General features: G+C 47.9%; 1 protein-coding gene across 5 annotated transcripts in view; it reads right to left on the bottom strand.

Annotated features, from left to right (window-relative positions):
* The window catches only part of LOC130249972 (mitogen-activated protein kinase kinase kinase 3-like), a 75,377-nt gene that overhangs the window by 9,893 nt on the left and 51,478 nt on the right, over nucleotides 1–14,006 (bottom strand). For all 5 annotated transcript variants that reach the window (XM_056485166.1, XM_056485161.1, XM_056485163.1 and 2 more), the window contains exons 8-11: nucleotides 7,212–7,345; nucleotides 4,617–4,690; nucleotides 2,482–2,549; nucleotides 551–643 (exon numbers count right to left, since the gene is read on the bottom strand). In XM_056485166.1, the coding sequence (XP_056341141.1) occupies nucleotides 551–643; nucleotides 2,482–2,549; nucleotides 4,617–4,690; nucleotides 7,212–7,345 (369 nt within the window). The remainder of the gene's footprint in view (nucleotides 1–550; nucleotides 644–2,481; nucleotides 2,550–4,616; nucleotides 4,691–7,211; nucleotides 7,346–14,006) is intronic.

The raw sequence follows: 14,006 nt of genomic DNA, 5'->3' as shown, positions 1-14,006 counted from the left end.
TCTGGAAAGCTCAATATGCTCTCTGCATGTCCTCAGTACATTTTTCCCAGGGGAATTTTTGCCTCCCACTATTTGAAGTCTCATACAGTGAAAGAATGAGCAGGAAAAAGGTGATGGAGTGGGCCCCAAAGCTCAGAGCTCACCAGCTTAAAACAGAGAAGCAAACAGATACTGCTACCCTGAAATTGCTTGGGGATTTCCTGCAGCTCAGTGAGAAACCTGCTGTAAAGGTCACAAAAAGCACCCTCAAAAGCAAGCAATTTACGGGAATAGGAAGGCTGACAGTGCCAGGGATGAGAAATGCCAATCATCCCCATGGCTAATTTAAAACAGGAGGTGTAAGCAGAGGACAGGCAGTAGATGCTCAGCCCTTCCCAAGAGCAGAGCTGCAAGGTCTCACAGAGAACACCCTTCTGAACACACAACTGAATCCCAAAGCACTGGGTGCTTCTCCCTTTATTAGAAACCTCTCCTTTCCAAGTCTTTCCAGTCCCAGGTACTGTCTCAAGCCACCAAGGTGTGATCACCTCCCTCCCCATCACCTCCTTACCATCACTGTAGTCCTTGCGACTTTGGGAGAGGTGATACTGCCTCGGGAAGGTCCCACCTTTCCCAAACCTCTCACAGAATGGGATGTCAAAATCTGGCAGGAGGGAAGAAGACACAGATATTTCTGAGATCAGCTCAGTATTAAATGCTCAGGGTGTTTCTTTTGGGAAACACTGAGTTAGAGGCAAGAAGGAGGTGACAGTGTTCATTTACACAGCCCTGCATACCCCAAGGCTCCCTGTGAAACCTGCCCACAGTCACAAACTCTTCAGTGGAAGGTCAGGGTTAGACACACTGCCCTTAGTGCCCCTAAAGCAGAGGTTTAACTGCTGAATTTATGCACCCTGGCTCATGTTGTTCAAGTGCAAGGCAGGGGATTAACACAGACCATGCTTGGTTTCCAAGGCAGAGCACTGAAACATCTTATTTGCACTTGGAAAATGCAAAAAAATCAATGTGCAAAGAGAACTGTCAGGCAGGGTCAGGACTAGACACATCCACTCCAAAACCTCTGCTCTGATATCAGCTATTTCCAGGGAAATGCAAAAAATCCAGTATTTAGCTAACACCTGATAATATCTCCCCTTTTTTCTTTCAGATGTGACTCCTTCCCTCTGAAAGCAAATTTAAACCTCCAGAGCTCCAAACTCTTATATTTATTTGATTAAATGCTAGAAAGAGAATATACAGAAGGGATTAAAGACCATCAGAGTTTAGACACTGAATGATGAGAGAGATGGATGGACATGCAAGATAAGGACATATTTCTTTAATAAAAACCAAAGCACAGGATGCCATTGCTGGTAGAACCAAATAACTTGAGATTAAAATATCTGTCATTCCACCCCCTTCTTTCACCTGCTGTTTTTCTTCCATCCAATTCTAATGACACAGCCCCTTCTGATTGTTTGTTTGTCTTAGCCTGGGGCCAGCAGCAGCTCCTCAGAGGCCATTCCTGGCCTCTGCTGTACTTCAGTGTGATTGCCAAAAAGAGCACATAATGGCTGAAATATGGTCAGCAAGAGGAGCAACAAGGACAGGGCAAGAGGTTCTTGGTGAGCCACGTGTGCCCAGAGGTGTCTCAAAGCAAAGTGCCACGGGGGAAGAATTAAAACCTTCAGCAACAAGGGCTGACTGCAGCTTCATCTCTGCAGCTCAGTCTAGAAACCCTGCCTCAGGCCAGCAAGGAGTTATCCTGCCACAGGCTGCCTGCCATTTGCTCATTTTTAATAGTGCAAGTCATTACAATATTACAGAGTTTCCATTATTTAACCAGCTGGATGTTTGTAAGTGATTAAGCAGTAACCTATGATCTGTGCAAGCACCAATCCAGTTTCTCTCACTGCATTTGCAGTGCTGCAGATTATTATTCATGCAAGTGGAAGAGGTGTAACTCCCTAGAGAGTTGGGGTTTGCTATGTAGGAAGTTGAGATCCTGCAGGGGCAACTCCCAGATGACAAAAAACAGGCAAAAGCTGATCCTACAAGGCTGTTCCCAGCTTGTCAGCACCTTGCAGTTGCCTGCAAACACAAGAGTGTGGCCCCCTCAGCATCATCTTCTAACACAGATCTACAGCTTTGCCTGCTTGCCTCCATCCACCTCAGGGCCCCAAATGCCCAGTTTGGACTATTGTTGCTCTCAATTGATTTCCAAACCAATCCCAAAGGTATTGCTGCAGGGTCAAGAAGGGCTAATGAAGACAAGAGTAGCCCTGCCTGTATTTGATGCTCTGGGCCTTTTGATTTTAGACAACATTCACATTTGATCATTGCAGGGTCAGTTCTGAAGAGTTACCTAAGCCATGGAGCTGGTTTGCTTGATTGCTTTAATTACTTTTCATGCAGTGCCATCTCTCTAATAGTGCTCATCCAGCCTCTTGACTACATTCTTTTTATACTTCTCAGCAAATAGAAACCACCAAGAGTGCTTACCCATGCAATCAAGACCATCTTTGGGATGACTCTTCCTTCCAGGAACAGGGGTTTGGGGAAAGGGAGGGCTGCAAAAGGATGGAAAAAAAATTCATTTATTATATCAGAAGGGCTATGGAATTAATAAACTAGGGAAAGGACAGGATAAACCACAAGCTGCATTGATCAGTGAACTCCCATCCTTATCCTGCACCAGAATGAAGATTACTTTTTTGGCTGGATCACAGCTTGTTCCTGTGGCAAACAAAAGGCATGCTGCAAAACCCACAGTCACCAGGCTGAAGTGGCCAAAGATCATCACCCCTGTGCATGAGGCAGCACAGAAGGAGGGCCACAGGATTCTGTTCCCTCAGCATCAAGTATTCAACCACACACCTCTGCTTTCCATGAACATTGCCAGTTGCTGCAGGTGTATACACCACAGTCCTTCAGTCATGCTCAGTTCATGCAGCTTTCCCTTCTGTCCAGCATCACCTACCACAGACCCTGCACCACCACTGGGAACACCCAGCCTCCCACAACACCAGGAGGCAGAGTGTGGCATTGGTGCCTCAAGACCTTTAAACTACAGTGAGAGAGTGAAAAAAGCACTGCAAAGGGATTTCAGCAATCCCAATTTCACCCCAGGCTCTTAAAGAGTGATCAGGGCATGTAGGTTTTCCATTCCCTCTTTTAACAATATGGGCACAGAGTAGAAATCAGCTTTGTGAAGTGCTCTGAAACCTACTCATGTCAAAGCTGATCACTGCTGTGGCAAAGAGGAGTTTGTGGTGCTGTTCCTAACTCTCAGCCTAGTGACTTTATCCTCTTGGGCTGATGCCATCCCAAACTGGCTGCAAGGCATCTGTCACCCCTTTGCAGGAGTACTCCCACTGACTCCTGTTCCTTGGAATAATACAGCCCTCCTTGTGCCTTTTCCAGCTCCTAGACCCATGACTGAGCACATCTGCCTGCTCTGCAGAGGAAATCAGGCCATGCCACCCTCTCACAAACAGAGTGAACAGCCTAAAGCTCTTCTCTCAGCTCTCAGAAGGGTTACAAACAGCCTGTGCTCCTTCTGCTGTTCTTCTTGGCAAAATCCATGCAAAAGCAAAGCTGGGGCAGAGAGGTTGGGAACACAAGGAATCCAGCTTCGATACGGCCACAACAATGAGCAAATACATCACAGGAAATTATTAAAAGGCACAAAAAGGAAATGGACCCTGATGCTGAGACAGATCCAAAGCACACGGAGCTGCAAACCCAAAGCACGCTACACAATCAGCGCTGGAACGCAGCCTCAGCGCTGTATGGCAACAGCAACAGCAGAAAAAAATAGAAAATCTTTGATGCAGATGGAAAAAAAAACCAGACTGCTTCCCAAAAGGACACTGTGTCTTATCCAGAGCTCACCCTGCACAGCAGCAAACACGTGTGTGAGCCGGGACCCAGCTCAATGGCACCAGCCACCGAGCCGCAGCCTGGGTTAGTACAGTGTGTCCCAGTTGCTTCCTGCTGAGCAGCTAAACTTAGTTACTGCTCATCTGGTGTCCTCAGCACCTTGAGTGACACGTCTGTGGCTGCTGGCACTGCACAGGGGCTGCTGGGTTTGCAGTGGTCAGTGGAGAGCAGAAAGTGTGACTGGGGAGGCTGATGGAATATTGACCTGCTGACTGCAGAGAGCCAGAGGGGAAGGAGGTGCTGTCAGGGTGGTGAAGCACTGGAACAGGATGCTCAGAGAAAATAAGGATGCCCTTTCTCTGGAAGAGTTCAAGGCCAGGCTAAATGGAGCACTGAGCAACCTGGTCTAGTGGAAGGTGGCACTGCCCATGGCAGGGGATTGGAACTGGATGATCTTTAAGGTCCCTTCCAACCCAAACCATTGTGTGATTCTGTGAGAATTTTCATCTCATAAGACAAAAAAGAAAACCTGGTTACACAAAGCTAGGCTGTCTTTGTCCAGCTCAGATTACTGCAAGTTAAATCATACAATTGCACAGACATCCCTGCTAGGATCTGGTTTTCAGTGATAAAGATAAATTTGTTTTACTCAGGTGCATCCTCATCCTAACAGAAACCTGAGGGGTTGCCACTGATCCTGCTGTGGAGCAGGGGCTGCAGTTCAGCTTGTGAACATGGTGACTCACACAACTCACCTGTCCACAGACCTGTCCAGAGACTGGCAGCTCCCAGACAGCGAGTCATCAGGGCTGATGAAAGCTTCAAGCATCTGGCAGAGGAAGGAAAGGGGAAACAATAAAACCATGCACTGTAGCTCTCCAAGCTCCAGAACTAGCAGACCTCTGCAGGGTCACCCATTTATGATGCCTTCTCTGCATTATTGTTCTTTCCAACTGCTATTTGCTGGTAGGAAAACTGAAGCAAAGATAATCAGCACCCTGATGTTCAGAGCATGGAGAGAAGTCAATGAGATTCAAAGTATTTGGGAGAAATAATAATATTACTACTAAAGGAAAGTATGTATCAGGACACAAATGATGTGCCCAAGGCCAAGTGGATATTGTGTAGCAGGGCTAGGACTCCTGACTTCCCGAGCTGCCCTGGCACACGAGCCCAGCCTTCCTCTCCACTGATAAGAGCAGCACCATCAGGGCTCTTGGCTGGAAGAACTGCCTTGGCTCTCACCAGCTCAGTGAGTCAAAAGCTGCATTTGTGTCGCTTCCTGGATGAGACATTGTACTGGCCAGGGTTATTTATAGCTAGCTAGTAACAATAGAGGGTTTGTATGGAGTGGTAAACCCTGGAGCTGCGTGCACTTCCACATGGAGCAGAGCCTGTTCCATGCCACACTGTGCTGCCAGTGGTGCCACAGCTGTGCCATGCTCCCTCCTGGCTGGGGACATCCCCTAACCCCTGCTCCACAGCCCAGTCCTGGGAAAGCTGAGCAATGAGGGTTAAACACCATGTGGAGCCACCTTTCTGCTTCCCACATCCCTCCTCCTTCCCCAACAGCCTCCCTTTCCACAGGCTGTTCCCTTTCCACAGCACTCTTCAGCTGGTTGTCATAACAGCTCGTGCTGTTTTGGCCAGGCTGTCCCAACTGCACAGTGCAATTTTTCTCTGCTTCCTAGTTTTTACCCCAAAACCTCCTTTAAAATGCACTAGGCCAAAGAGGAGCAAGCACTCTGATAGAAACCACTCTGCACATCTGCCAGGTCTCTTCCAGCAGTTAAAGCTGAAAGGAGACTCATTTCTCAAAAGCATAAAATTGGGAATTGGGGCATGCTCCATACTCAGCCTCTGTTCATCTGCCAGGCTGGTCTCAAGACCACAGTTACATCACAGGCTTGCACAGGGATGTTCCCCAAAAGGCAGCAAGCTCCAGCTTCTGAGTGGCTTTCCACAGGCATATATGGAAGCAGCAGCACAAGCACATTCTGAAGCCCATGCAGGGAAAAACATGGCTGCTCAATGAGGGAAGACAAAAAATCCCAAACCATTCCCCAAACCCCTTTTCCCTGCTTTTAAATCGCCAGCAAAGGGCTGCAGGCCACCCACAGTGTGATGCTGGGGAAAAGCAAGGAGAGCATCTGGGAACCTTCATCTGGAGCAGGCTCAGGGCTCTGAATTAATGGAGCTCCAAGAACAGCCAGTGGAGCTGGGCTGATTTACACCCAAGGGGGTCACGGGGACCCTCCCCTCGCACACACACACACTTTGTCTTTGTCCTCCCCAACATGTTTTGGAGGCATGTGAAAACAATAGAGAGCCAACTTTTGGCTGCAAGGAGCACACGATACATCTGCACTCTGACACTGCCAAGACTCACCCAGAGTGACTTCTCATTTTATTAATGGCTGTATAACAAACTGTTGAAAACACAACTTTGCCATGGAAACACTGGCACAGTCTGCATGCAAATGTGGAGCTAGTGGGTGCTTCTGAGTGTAGGAAATACATATCTCCCCAGGGACATCCTTGGGGGCCAGCAGAGCAGCCTGATGGATTGAGTTTGGTGCCTTCCAGCTGTCCCTCCATGTCCCTCCTGCAAACTCTGGACCTTGGTCCTGTGTTTCCATGAGCTTTATAAGAATGACATGTGCCCAGACAGCCCAGCTGACTTCACAGGATCAATACTAAGCTCTTCAGAGCTATAGATTGAGCAGAAATGCAAACAGAGAGGGAGGTATAAGCTGCTCCAACTGTGGTCCCTTGACACTGCAGTTTCCCTCATCATGGGTACCAAACTGACTGGAGGATAAGGTACTGCTCAGCACTGAGGAACCTGCTGCTCTTTCATTACTGAGGGACTGGAATATACAATTATCTTATTAAGAGAGTTTAAAAAAAAATATATAAATGGGGGAGGGACAGAGACACAAAACCACAGAGGCTGTGGGCAGAGCCAAGAACTGTAACTGGAGCTCAGGCTCCCACCACATGGGAAGCAGCCAGAGCTGCTGATATCCCCAGGCTGTTGCAATCACAGGCAATCAGTTGCTTGGCACATTCCCTCATGGTCCTGGGATCTGGGAATGCTGTGGCCACGAGGGCCTGGCAGCTGGTGCACATGTGTGCCCCAGATCTGTGCTGCTCCAGGGCTATCTGAGGTGCCTGGGCACATTTGCCATCCCCACAGCAGCTGGCTCTCAGGGTTCCTGGAAATCAGACTTTCCCAGGCGTGTCAAGCCCGGGGGCAGCCATTCCTGGAAAAAGCTGGCCCCAAGCACAGGCACTGCTGGAGTTGAGTGGTGGGAACAGCTCTCCCAGCCCAGCCCAGCCCCACTCACGTTCTGGTCCATGGTCTCGGGGATGAACTCGCCCTCGCTGTTGATGCTGGTGTAGGAGCCCTGGCGCGCGATCTGCTGCTGCTCCTCGGGAACGCTGCCCGGCGGCGGCGAGCTGCGCCCGGTGTGCAGAGAGCCTGCAACGGGGACACCAGTCAGGGAGGCACCTCCCACCCAACCCTGACACAGCTGCTGCTCCAGGGCTCCTGGAGATGAACTGCTTGGGTAGGAGTGGAGCTCCAGGGGTGATGCTGCTCATGGGCATCCTACAAAGCTGCGGCAACAGGGGGAGTTTGTTACTGTGGGACCACACATGGTGTAGCAGATTTGACCTTCAACACACCCTGGATCGCAAGAGCTGCCACTGTATCCAGGTGCCACACCAGAAAGGAAAGAGCTCTGGGAGTTTTGTTGGGATACAATCAAATCTCAAAGCAAACCACAAATCCACCCTCCCTTTGATCTCTGGACATTCCCTCCCTGGAGCAGGTCACTGCCTTGTCCAGGCACCTGGGAAACAGCCTGGCTGTACTGAGTGCAACATCACTTGTTATATGGAAAAGAACTTGCATTTAAATACCCTCTTCTCGCCTCCTTTCCCTCCATGAAAGTAAAGGGGAAGGAAAATCAGCTCTCAAATCCAAAAATCCCAGGGCAGGAATGACCTATGGGATGGGTTCTTTAGGCCAAGGAAATTGTCTCCCCTGTCTATAACCCCAGAGCCTCCATCCTGTGCACCCTATGCACAGACAGCAAATCTTCCACTGGCTCCCTCACAAGGCTTATTTAGCAGAAGGTGATTTCCATTTTGCACCTGGGAGAGAACTCCACACCTTCTTTATGAGGATTCCTCCAAATCCACTCTATCTTGTGCCTCTTCCAGCATAAGGGATTGCTTCCCTTGCTTGGCCCAGGCTGCACAGTCTTGGCTGTGCCTGACTCTCTGCAGTCCCTCCCCTCCATCCCTGTGCTGTCATCACTCCCTGGCAAGGATTTGCTGATGGAGATCTGTGTGGATCCATGCTGGAGCTTCAGCTGGTTGGCACTGTGCAACGTGAGCTTTCACACAACACAACCACTTGTTTCTGAAAAGCACACATCCTTGAGGAGATGGAAAGCACATGGAGATGTGTTTCCTCACATTTTGTCTCCATTTTGTGGCACTCTCCCCAGTTCTAGGTTCATTAGTACCATTTGCTAACAACACGCCCAGGGCTAAGCACAGGAGAAAGGTACTGGGAGGGGGCCCACCCCATCATGGAAAGGCAACACTGATCTATCAACACAACACTTCTGCCTCTCCTGCTGCTAATTCTGCATCACAGTTTCTGTGCCAGAAGGATCTCTGGAAGAAATCCATCTGTATGATCAACACTACAAACCCAAGTTCCCACCTTTCACTTAAGCAGATACTCATCAGGAGCTGTGAATGTTAACAGTGTCACACAGCATTAAAGATCATTAAATCAGGCCTTTTTGCTGGATTTACACCAAACACACATATTTTTCTGTCCCGTGCTACATCTTCCTTCTGACTCCTTGCTTAGATCGTAAAAATAAAAGTCATATGGCTTTGAGTTACTTTTTTTTTTCTTCTTCCTATTTTCTCCTTTACAGATTTCCTGCAGGATAAGAACACAGTGAAAAAACTCCAACTGAAGTAATGCCAAGATCAAGAGGAGAGAATCTCAAGTGCTGCAGCACTCATAACGAACTGGCTTTCCACCAGCCCTAAAACAAAACCAGTTGGGAAGTACAGCATCCTCTCTTTGAAGATAAATAAATAAACTTTTAACTATTGAGCAGTTCGGGCACCCTGAATAAACCACTGCATCAGCAGCCCCTTGTTTGCTCAGCAGATGCCAATGTGGAATGCAGCACAAGGACATTTGGGTGGCTCTTGCCCCAAAAAGCTGCTGGAGGATTTAGTGAGGGGTAACTGCTGCATCTGAGCTCTGCTGAGCATTCCTGGTCCTTCTGCAATGAAGTGTGGGTATGCTCATGCACTACTGGGATCTCTTCCTCCAACAACCCACTTGTTATCCAGAAACCCTCTGACTGTGATTTTACAAAGAGCTGTGCATGCCCTGTTTGACTCTGAACCCAGGGAGTTAAACCAGATTTATCACAAGCACAAAGACTTCACATGATCTTGCATTAAGCCTTTGCCTGTAACAACTACTCCCAGCCATAGATCAGCTGTGTTGACCTTCCAGAATCACATTTCCTGCCAAAAACTTTAAAAGGGGATAAGACACAAGCTACTTTCCAGCAGGTGAGGAAATTAAAGTGCTTAGGCTTTTGCATGCTTGGAAACTGCTGGAGTGAAGCAGATCCCTTTTCTGCCAGGCTGTTTGGGCAGAAGTGCTGCCCAAAGTAATTTTTGAAGCTTCACACCTCCAGGAGCACTGGTTGCTGCTGCTTTGCATTCATGCATGCCCTGGGAGAAACATGGGGAGGTGCTGGGAGCAGAGCTCTGGAGCTCAGGATTGATTCCCTACTCCAGCCCTATCCTGCTCTGTTAACAAAACCTCAGGCAATTCCCGTGCTGCTGGAGGAGGGGAGGAATGGAAAACAGAGGAATGGGGTAGAGAGAGAGCAGCAGTAGTATCTCATAGCAGGCTTAATTAATAGTGGGGAAAACATAAGGCACATTGGATATATTGGATAATGCTGATTAATCCACCCTGAGGCAGAAGAAGAAACAGAAAAGCCCAGATGTGCCTGTCTGACACATCACAGTTGCTCTTCACACTTGACCTAATACTCGAGAAACAGCAGCAGCAGCAGGCAGGGAGAGGAGACCCCCAAGGACTGTCCTGGGTCTGTGGGATGGCAGCTCCAGTGGGGATGGGGCAGGCTGTGAGGCACTCCTGTACAGGCAGAGTGCTGCTCAGGTCTCAGCAGCTCTGTTTGGGATTCCTGGCTCAGGGTTGGCACTGGTTGAGCATCCGACCTGGGTTCCCCTCTGCAGCAAGGTGCTCTGGGGAGGGATTCCTGCTCCATGCAGATACAAATGTAAAGCCATAATTTGAGATGAGAGCACAGCATGTCCTGAGGAAAGAGAACTGGGACAGCACAGAGACTCAGTCACTGCTGGCACCCACTGGGGCCTTTCATGTTCCCTTCTGATATTTTCATTTAACAAGTGCCTTTCATGCAGTATGTGCAGAGCTCGTGGTGCTGCACGTACAGCCAGCTCCCCTGTGCCAGGCTTGGCTTCCCTCCACCCCCACATTCCCTGGCTTCATCTTCCCCTGCTCTTCCCAAAACTTCACCCATTCCTGAGCAGCATCAGGCAGGGAAGAGAAGCTCCTGCACAGCCAGAGCCAGGGCTGGGGAGGGTTTGCTGGCAGCTGCCTCTGCTCACAGCTGCAGCCACAGGGAACCCAGCCCTGGGATGACGTTCCCAAGATGTGCTGCTCCTCTGAGCCCTGGCAGAAACACCAGGCTCAGGACAGAGAGAGAGAAACCTGCTGGAAATTTTTCTCTCTGGTCCTGTCAAAGGGAGATGTGAGCAGATGGACCAAATCTCCCTCAATTTCTTCTTTCCAGTGGGATTCCTACAAGTCTCCCTCCTCTCCTTGCTGATCTTCTGAGCATGGATTTCTGCAGTTTGATTTAAGGCAAATTTAGGGTACTTTTAACCTAGAACCTATTTTCTAGCTCCAAAGCAGCTGGCATAATACACACATAAATGTTCCTCCTCTTCTCAAAACAGAGCAGGCATCATCCATCCTAACTCCTGCAATACTCCTAGTCCAGAGAAAGCTGGCAAGGCACATGAAGCCATGGCTCAGCAGCCTGGTTTTCCATGAAAAAAACCAGTAAAATAAGGCTTCTGGTAAATGTTTCCACTGAAATGGTGACGCTTGTAATGGGGCTGTAAAGTAATTTTTGGATAATGTTCTGAAACATGTATATCAAAGTAAATAAAAACAATCCTCAGCTTTCTGAAAATCCAGAACCTGAAAAGTTTTCTTTTTTCAGTCCAAGCTCACTTGTGCTTTTGCTGGCCACCAAAAACTGGAAGGGGATTTCCACTGAAAAAAGTTTATGGTGAAAAAAAAAAAAAAAGAAAATACTGACTTTGCATAAGGTTTTTCAGGGACACGGCCTGAACACATTTTCTGCCCAGCAGAAGCAAAAACAACTAAATCCTCCCCAGAACATCTACCTCCCTTCCAATGTGCTTGTGCCAATTACATACAGTTTTATAATTTTCCACTGCTGTTTACATGGCAGAGTCAGCAGAAAAACATGAGACATCTCAGAAACATGGAGAACATGACCCTGAACTACCTTTCATTATAAAGACATTTTAAATCTCCTTTTAAATGTGGTTTCAAGAGAAAAGCTGAACTGAGTTAAGATCCTCTTTTGATAGCAACCACTTTGATGACAGCAGAAGGAAAACACTGTGAAATGCCTTGTGACTGCAAGAGAAAAAGAGTTTCTCCTACAGAATTCCCAGCCTCTTAGGGTGCCTTTTGACTGTGCACCAAGTTCAGTGAAATCCCCACTTTGAGAAAACAAAACACAGCATCATGTCTGTCTGTCTATTCCCTGACACTGGGTTTTATGCTCCATTTGAAATGCAGCTCTCCCTTTCAGCTCCCTGGAGTTTCTGCCCAGCTGCTGGATTGCCCAGTTCTGACTCAAGAGGTCAAAAATGCATCTGCTGGATTGTCAGCACCCCCAAGCAGAGCTGCAGTAGCTGCTACACACCCCAGATAACCCAAAGAGAGGAGTGACCTTCTGTTGTCATCCATAGGGCTTGTTGAAACCTCTTTGCAATACTGATAGTTTACATGGAAAAAGAAACAGGTATGACTGATGCTCAGGCTGGTTACTTTTGCCACATGACCTTGTCAAAGTGCCAAGGACTCAGAGTTTGGCACATTAGCTCCTGAAAATCCCAACATCAGCACACTCTGCATCCCACAGCTGGTGCTGCCCAGTGCTCCCCCTGTTACCTTGACTAAAGCAGCACATTATGTCCATTCCTGCACTCTGCTCTTCCAGCATTCCCTCTAAATCCATTTGTACCTCAGGCTCTCACCCTTGCAGAGCTGATAACTCACCCTTTGTCTGCCTTGCCTTGGCTCAGGGCATTCTTAAGGCAGTGACACCTCACAGTCAGTGCTGCAGAGCTGGTCAGGAGCCAGCAGCTCCAAAACAGGAAGGACAGAACAAAGCATAGCATAAAAGTTGGGAGGAAAGTCTTAACTTTGCAAGAACATCTTCCCATTAGCACAGCTATACACAGAATCAATCCTGCCCATCACAGGCCCACATATCAGTGACAGTTCCCAGTGCCACAGCTCTTTGCTCATTAACAGCCATACTAAAAAAAAAAAAAAGGGCAGCAGAGAAATTTTGCACCATTTCTGCTGAGACTCTGTGCTTTATGTGAGCATTGAGGGTCATTTAGTGACTCTGCCAAACTCTCAAAAACCATGTGAGCTAGGGAAAAAAAAAAAATTGATTTAAGGCAAATTTAGGGTACTTTTAACCTTTAGGAAAAGATAAACCTGGTAGATCTCAACACCAGGCTCATAGAGAGTCCTTGCACATGTGCCACCCACCCCTGGCACCAATAAAAGCTGGGTATGGCTGCACAAGGGGTATGTTGGACCTACCCTAGAATAACATTTTCTATACATCTTGTCTGAGATGCAGCAAACCACAGGATGTTATCAGCACACGCTATGAAACAGAGAAGGGGCAAGTCCTTGGAGAAAAGCAGTCTTTTGTTGCACAGAGAAGTATTTGGAAATATTTACTGCCATATAAGCACAGAGGATCTTTAGAGGATGAAGTATTTCTCCATGTGTATTTCTGAAAGAGGGCTCCACTTTATTCAAGGCTGTCAGTTCTACAGCTGGCAAGTACTTGAAAATCATGAAAATGATAAAAATCTGTAGGAATGACCCTATAACCTGCACCCACAGACACAGCAGAGAACATTCACTGTGTGAAAAAAACATTCATCCTGTCTGCAGGCTGGAATATGAATAATGATGCTCCTGCTACACAGTCCTACATACTACTTTACCAATTCTGCATAAGGCACCCTGCCCTCCACAAAATCCTACAAGGTTCTTCACACAAAAGCTCCTACAGACAGTTGATTTCAAACAGCTCCTGTTGAAAATCCTAATTTTCAAGAGGATTTCAAAGAACAAAGTATTTTAGAAAGCAAGGAAAGCATAAACTCAAACTCAGAAAACTAAAGAAAATCACACAAGGCTACAAACCAACTCCAGTCCCTGCAGGGCTGCAAGAGATCAGGTGTTTGCCAGGGGTTGCAGGCACCTACTTCCAGCACCTCTGAAGGAAAGGGATGCTCCCCTTCCTCTGGAATGTCACCACTGCAAAGCACTGCACACATGCTCCTGAGAAACCCCAGAAACAGCTACCACAGATGTCATTTCACCCACAAGAACTGACTGGTGGCCCACAGACACAGTTTTGGTCTTGATGTGGTGAAGGTGGTCCCAGCCAGCTGAGGAGCCCAAGCCCACTCAGCTACATTATCCTGCCACCTGAGAAAGGGGGATAAATACTCGGAGAACAACAGCACACAGTCAAAGGAATAGTCAAAAGCCACAAGCAGCCCTGGCTTTCTACAGATTTTCACTCTTCACTTTGATAAAGCTCAGTGCAATCAAATTAACTGGAAATTTTTATCACTGCATCTCCCACCCCCAAATTACATCCCAGGTTCCCCAATCTCTTCACTTTATGCTCCAAGTGACTGCCCAGCACAACCTCAACCTGCAGAGTCTGTTCCTC

This window comes from Oenanthe melanoleuca, chromosome 2, assembly GCF_029582105.1.
Source record: "Oenanthe melanoleuca isolate GR-GAL-2019-014 chromosome 2, OMel1.0, whole genome shotgun sequence".
Lineage (NCBI taxonomy): Eukaryota > Metazoa > Chordata > Aves > Passeriformes > Muscicapidae > Oenanthe > Oenanthe melanoleuca.
This window is presented reverse-complemented; position numbering and strand designations above follow the sequence as displayed.